General features: G+C 35.0%; 1 protein-coding gene across 1 annotated transcript; it reads left to right on the top strand.

The window, feature by feature from the left end:
- Positions 1-754: 754 nt before the first annotated feature.
- Positions 755-6,987, top strand: LOC107737659 (uncharacterized; the record flags this gene model as incomplete). The annotated part of the gene is made up of 6 exons (XM_016549253.1): positions 755-800; positions 1,301-1,609; positions 2,222-2,557; positions 4,274-4,585; positions 5,973-6,284; positions 6,952-6,987. Coding segments are annotated over exons 1-6 (1,351 nt in total), but the record flags the coding sequence as incomplete, so codon positions are not given.
- Between the last annotated feature and the right edge of the window lie 280 nt (positions 6,988-7,267).

Here is a 7,267-nt window from a genome sequence, read left to right as displayed (position 1 = left end):
TGGTGCTTCTAATTAAGTGATAAAAAGCAGTTGCAAATGTTGTACAAAATAAATATCACTACTGCATTGAAAAGGTTTCCGTGACCTCTCGCGAGATCTCGGCAAAAAGTGTCAGGATTTATTTCCAGAACATGATGCTTGATGGGATACACTAAGGCTTATTTATACTTCTGCGTCGGACCTACGCCATAGGCTATGCGTCAGTTTTCATTTATACTTCTGCGTGGTTGTCCGCAGTTTAAGAATTCGTGAGTACGGTTTATAAACTGAGGGGACGGATTGCAAAACCGTCGCCACGGATTGTTTTTTTTTTCTCCTACAGGTGACTTCTCGGGCTCCGTACTATATGAAGCAGCAGCAGTCCAAAAATCACTGGGACATCTGGGACGCAAAGGCACCTTTTCCACCTTTGACCACAAGATGTCATTTGTGTGCAATGTTTTGAAAAGCTCCGAGTAATATGAACCACATTATACGATACAGTTGAGGGGAAAGATCGGTAACGTTAGGCCTACTTCGAAAAGTTTCATTTCACCGTCACTACTTTTCAGTAACACGGTATACACGGATTAATGCAGCATAACATAATCAGTTGTCACGGAGCTTGTCTGTCGATGTTCAGTCGAGTTTTCAGTGATTTTCTCTGTCAGTCGGTACATGTGTGACTGACACACCCAGAAACACAACGGATTACAACAAATAATATCCACTGATAATCTTCTGAAACTCATAATTTACTGACATCTACGGCAATATGAAGGGCATTTTATTGTTCTTTGTATTAAATTTTTTCATGGACGGTAAGCTTTGTGCATTTCTAAGAAACTTTCTGTTTCACTTTATACACTTCCGCACTTTTTTCTAAGTGCGACATAATTTTTAGTTCATGGTACAAGGCGGTGTCCAGTCTTGGATACTGCCATTGTAAAGACACTCTGAGATTTATATATACTTTATTTATATACTTTTGCAGATTGCCTTTATTACAACAAATGCACTAATTTACATTTTCCAGCTGAACAATTATGTTATTTATGAGTTATGTTTTATACAATTCATGTGCGCAGAGTGAGAATCAAAGATCTTTACAAAATTCAGATTATTGTTCACCTGTTTTTTAGTTGCCTATTATTTAATTAAACATAATTTATATCGAAATTTAATGTAGATTATGAAATTAGATTTATTAAGCAAGAGTAAATAACATCAAATCTGTATAGTGACAATTTTATTTTATTCTATTTATTTGTTTATTTTTGTCAGTGTAACTTTTATTATTATTATTATTATTTATTTGCAGGTGCGTTTGGTGAGTCAGTATCAGTGACAGAAGGAGATTCGGTCACTTTACACACTGCTCTTCTTGAAATACAGAAAGATGATGTGATACAGTGGAGGTTTGGAGCTGATGGTGCCCTCATAGCTCAAATCAATAGAGCAGCCAATAAGAGCTCTACATATGATGATGTTCTTAACCAGAGATTCAGAAGCCGGTTGAAACTGGACATACAAACTGGAGATCTAACTGTCAGAAACATCAGAACTGAACACTCTGGACCTTATGAAATGACCAACAGCAAACATACTTTAAGGAAGATATTCAATGTCAGTTGTGAGTATATTTTTCTTTTTTGGTGGTGGCTGTGATACAACATGCTTAAATGAGTAGTAGATTAAAACAGTGTCAGAACTCCACAAAAATATATTTGTTATAGATGCATCACATTTACAGACATCTCCCTCAAATGCATGCAGTAAAATATACACCTGTATGAGCTCAAAATTATAAGACAAATGTAAGTGTCATTTTTTAAGCAATTGAATGCACACATAAACACATTTGTAAAGATAGGTGTCATTTTGGTACAAATAGAAATGGATCAGATTTAATTGTGCATAAAAATGTATTATGTCATTTGTTTTATTTGCTGCTGCCATTGTCATATTCACATTCTTGCACATGGGGATTCAAAAGAGACCTTTTTTGTATTTTGTAATGAGTTTGATTTATGTTTGATGGAACAGTTGCAATTAATATTTTTTGGCAACATTTTCCTCTAGATTTCCATCCATCCATCCTTCCTCCAAACCTCTCATCTTCTGTAGGGTCTCGGGTGTTGTTACTTTATCCAGGAAATCTTCAAAAGTTGTAAAGCTGGTTTTGGACCAGTAAAGGTCTGAATAGTTGCAGTCTTAGTAACTATTTCTTTTTCTTCTCCAGGTGTGGCTGTAGCTGCAGTGAAGTCAGTGTCAGTGCTGGTGGGAGATTCAGTCACTCTACAGACTGGTCTTACTGAAATACAAAGAGATGATGTGATACGATGGAGATTTGAACATCAAAACTCTCCTATTGCTGAAAACAATAGACAGACTAGAAAAGTCTTCAAATATGATGATGCTGATAAGAGATTCAGACACAGACTAAAACTAGACTATTTGACTGGATCTCTGACCATCAAGAACATTGGAACCAATCACTCTGGACTTTATGAAGTGGACATCAGTACCAGCAGCATCAAACACACCATACACAAGACATTCAATGTGACTGTCAGCGGTGAGTAGCTCATGTCTTTCAATGTAATAATGAACTGGATCACCACTGAACAATTTAGATTCAAATGATCATGTTTGCATTGAATGCATTCTCGGGTGACTTGCTGCAGCAACTGTGCATTTGAATTATAGCCTTATTGGAAAACTGTGTCTTTACCTACATTTAAAAATATAGGCCTACATAGAGTTCACTGCAGTTTTCAGCTGAAATGACCACTCGTGGAAGTAAAACACACACAAAAAAACTTTAATTCCTTTTCTCACAAATTTTGTTTACAGCAGCAGGTTACTGATTAATTCAAACTTGTATTTACGCATTTACTTGCACAATACTATCTGTCATGAGTGCTTTTACACTTTTGCAGTAGTGCATGATTTGTAAACAGAACATCACATTACGTGTTCCGTATGGCTTTTCTGTAAAGTTGCTCAGTATACTGTAGCTCACCTGGTACAGCATTCACTTGCAATGTGGAGCACTCGAGTATGAATCTTGTGAAACACGGCCCACAAAGCCTAGTGCAAGTGAATGAAAAGAGCTTGTAAACACTATTGGTCAGGTCTATTGGTCAGACTTTCAACCAGCATAACAAAAAAACTAATCTCCTACCCTACCTTTAAGGTGGTATGTAATTTTCAAATGCAATAGAGCACTAAACATTTAGGGCCACTCACCAGACAATTAATTTCTAAATGTGCATGAAACAATGTAATGTTGAAATGTAACATGACAAGGTAATGTCACATTAATAGGTTTTGGACATCTTTTAGCAACACATACTGGACATTTCACTTTGAAACTGCAGTGAAATGCATGCACAAGAAGCAACGTATATTATTTTACAAAAGCTTGCCATGGACAAATTTTTCCAATGCAACTTCAGTCATGCATGCTGTATTTCAAACATTTTAAAGATGTGAAGTACAGAGCAAGTTACACACAATTGTAAAGTTAAAAGTTATGTTGCAAAAGTATTTAGTTTTCATAACTCTCTGATGAAAGGTACAAAGCTGTCTGGGGCAGTACCCTTTCGAAATATGTACCATTTAGTGGTAAATAAGGCACAAAGATGTACTTACCTTTTAGTTTTTGTATCTTAGGGTGAGAGCTTTGTCATTTCTTTTTTGAGAGTGTATAAATAAGTGATATAAACCTAATTCTCATAATTTTAAAGTAAGATGGAGTTTATTTACAATATAACGATAATTATTTTTTTGTTACTTGCATGTTATTTTTCCAACTTGAACGCGTGATAACGAGGTACAAGCTTTCCAGCATTAGACAGCCATTTCATGGTATTTTTAAAGGAAGACAATTTTGCTGTCAATTATGTTCATCTTAAGTCAAATGTTACCAATCTTATATTCCTACTAGTACTAATATTATATATTAATGTAAAGTCACTAAGCCTGGATCTGTGGTCTGAATATATATATATTTATAAATTTTTTAATTTAAGGAAAATTTGAGTATTGAATTATAGTTCATTTCTGGACGATGAGCGCATACTTACACCAAGTTTATTATTATTATTATAATTTAATCTTAATATGTTCTTGGGGAATGAAGTACACCCCTTCTCTGCCCAATTGATTTCTTATTTTATTTCTCTTTCTTCTCTTTATTAGTACAAGTTTTTAACTGCAACATTTGTTTCATCTTTCTGTATGCATTTGATTGACGTCTGAGCTGTTCTTCATGTGTTTGTAATCATAGGTGAAATGAAGACTGTGTCAGTGATGGAGGGAGAATCTGTCACTCTACACACTGATGACACTGAAGTACAGAGCAATGATCTGATACTGTGGATGTTTAGAGACACTGTCATAGCTGAAATCAATAAAACAGCCCAAATATTCTATATATATAATGGTGACAACGGACAATTCAGAGACAAACTGAAGCTTAATAACCAGACTGGATCTCTCACTATAACAGAATGCAAAACCTCAAACTCTGGACTTTATGAACTGAATATCAACAGCAACAGACATACTGTACACCAGAGATTCATTGTTACTGTCAATGGTGAGTCGATCAAATCTGTCAAAGTTAATATTGTATTCAGAGCTATTAAACAGTCCTAAAGTTACATGAACAAATTTTAGCATAAAATGTCTTGTTTGTTAGACTCTCAAAAATGTTGGTGCAAAATACTATAAAATATATATAAAAAATAGTATTGTTATCATTAAGATTGTCATATTAACATAATGATTTGATACTTAAGACAATCACTTTTTATTGAAATTGTTTATTTAAATGAATGTGAAAAAGTTAAGTTGAACATAAAGTTGATTTCACTTATGTTCATACTAATATTGTATGTATTGATGTAATTTTTTAACACTTAGTGTTTATCATTACAGAACCACGTCTGTCTTCAGGTGAAATAGCAGGGATGGTTGTTGTTCTGCTGGTGTTTGCGACTATAGTTGCTGTTGTGATTTACTATCGCTGGAAGATCTCTAAACTAAAATGTAAATATTACAGCTAATACAAGCAAGGGACAAACAGTTTAAAGGTTTAAATGTGTAAAAATGTTCGTTCATAACCAACTGTGTGTGTATGTGTATGCATATGTGTACTTTATGACTATTATGTGGTCTTCTGAAAGCACAACAGTTTTCCTGACCTGTTGAACCTGGTCTTAGCTAGTCTTCCAGTCTGGTCAGGCTGGTCTTTTGTCTGGTTTTGACCACTTTTGGGCTGGTCAGGCTAGAAGACCAGCTTCAACAAGCTAAGCAGTCGCTCCTACACACTGACTTCAAGTAAACTTACAACTGTAAAAGAGACATGATGAATACAAAAACTTCTGCTAGAAAAACAATGATTGATTCTCCAAGCCGATCCCATACACTCTTAAAAATAAAGGTTATTTATTGTCAGCAATGGTTCTATGGAGAACCTTGAACATCCATGGAACCTTTAAATGCAGAAAAGGTTCTTTAGATTTTTAAAATGTTCTTCACAATGATTCTTTTAGGAACTGTTCACTTAAAGGGTCTTTGGGGAACCAAAAATGGTTCTTCTATGGCATCACTGCAAAAACACCCTTTTGGAGTCTTAATTTTTAAGAATGTAGAGGAGGGCAAACCAAAAAAACACCCTTTTGGAGTCTTAATTTTTAAGAATGTAGAGGAGGGCAAACCAAAAAAACACCCTTTTGGAGTCTTAATTTTTAAGAATGTAGAGGAGGGCAAACCAAAAAATGAAGATGTGATTGCACGGGCAGAGCTAAAAAAACAAAACAGCGTCCTGTTTAGATAAAAGAACGTAAACAGAATTTTACACAAATTATGAACTTAGAAGTCGCTGACACATAGATTTGGAGCGAATTACCTGATTTTGTTCATTTCTGTTACTGTTGGTTTTCTTGTTCTAATTTCTGTATTTCTGTGTGCTGCTGATACAGATGAAGTGAATCCAGTAGTAGTGATCGAGGGGGGTTCTGTCACTCTAAACTCTGATACTAAAATACAGACAAATGATGCAATCCTATGGAAGTTTGGAAAGGAAAAGTCTCCTATAGTGAAATTGAAAGGAGAGACCGAGATCACTATGTATGATGTCCCTGATGTGAGTTTCAGAGACAGACTGAATGTGGATCATCAAACTGGGTCTCTGACCATCACAAACATCACAACTGAACACGCTGGACTCTATAAACTAAAGATCATTGGAAGTAGAAAACCCTCATTCAAGAGATTTATGGTTTTTGTCTCTGGTGAGTAACTCAAATCTTTCTGTGTAATAATGATCTTATTTTATATCAGCACTGTGAAGGAGTGCTCATCAGCAAAATCAGTTTCCTAACAAAAAGCACCATTAAACACCCTGACTTTAAATGGATTATATATCAAAATAAATATATCTGTGTGACACTCATTTCATTAGTCAATCACATCTTTCAAAAACATAGTCTTTAATGTCACACAAATCACATTTTCTTTCAGATTCCGCTGAATTCAGAGGACAAGTGCCAGAGCAAATGCATTTGTTGCATTTGGTGCGTGAGTAACAATGCTTACAATTTACACAACAGTTCCAGCGTTGTAGATCATCTGGGGACTTGTGTTAACTTGATAGCTTTACACAAGTTTCCAGCAGATGTCCGATGGTGACAGATTCAGTGTGTGCGCGATATTGTACAAGCATGTATGATATATGACTGTAGTGTACTGTTATGTGATCTAGAAGAAACCAGCATCAATAGCATTCTGCGGTTGAGCTCACTGTGCTGTAATGCCTTTAGCTGCTGGTCCTCAAATACCCACCAGATGATGCCATTTGTCTGTTAAAATGCAAATAATACCGCAGATGATAAAGGTAGAAAGGTTTAAATATCAGTGTCCAATTATTTTACCTTCTGTGAATTTGTGTTGTCTTCCAAGAGAATGGTGTAGTGGTGCAGAAGACTCCTAATCCAAGTGAGATTTCTTATATAGACACTACCATTGTTTTAATGTGATGTGAAAAAAGACAAGTTGCCTACTGTTGTAAATATTTTCAGAAAAGTTATTTCAATATCAGAGCTAAAATGCTGTTATATGCCAAACTCTTTAAAAAATTTATTCAGTATTATACTGAAATTTGCATAATGTTGCTCTCTGTATTTGTATGGAAAACAAAGAGTTGGATTTTGTTATTAATTTCTTGCTTTGTCTTGGAAAGTTTTTCATTCATAAATGTAGATGGTTTAAATCTAAA

This window comes from Sinocyclocheilus rhinocerous, unplaced genomic scaffold, assembly GCF_001515625.1.
Source record: "Sinocyclocheilus rhinocerous isolate Xijiao unplaced genomic scaffold, SAMN03320098_v1.1 scaffold37436, whole genome shotgun sequence".
NCBI lineage: Eukaryota > Metazoa > Chordata > Actinopteri > Cypriniformes > Cyprinidae > Sinocyclocheilus > Sinocyclocheilus rhinocerous.
Note: the sequence above shows the minus strand (reverse complement) of the source record. Positions and strands in the feature narration are given on the sequence as shown.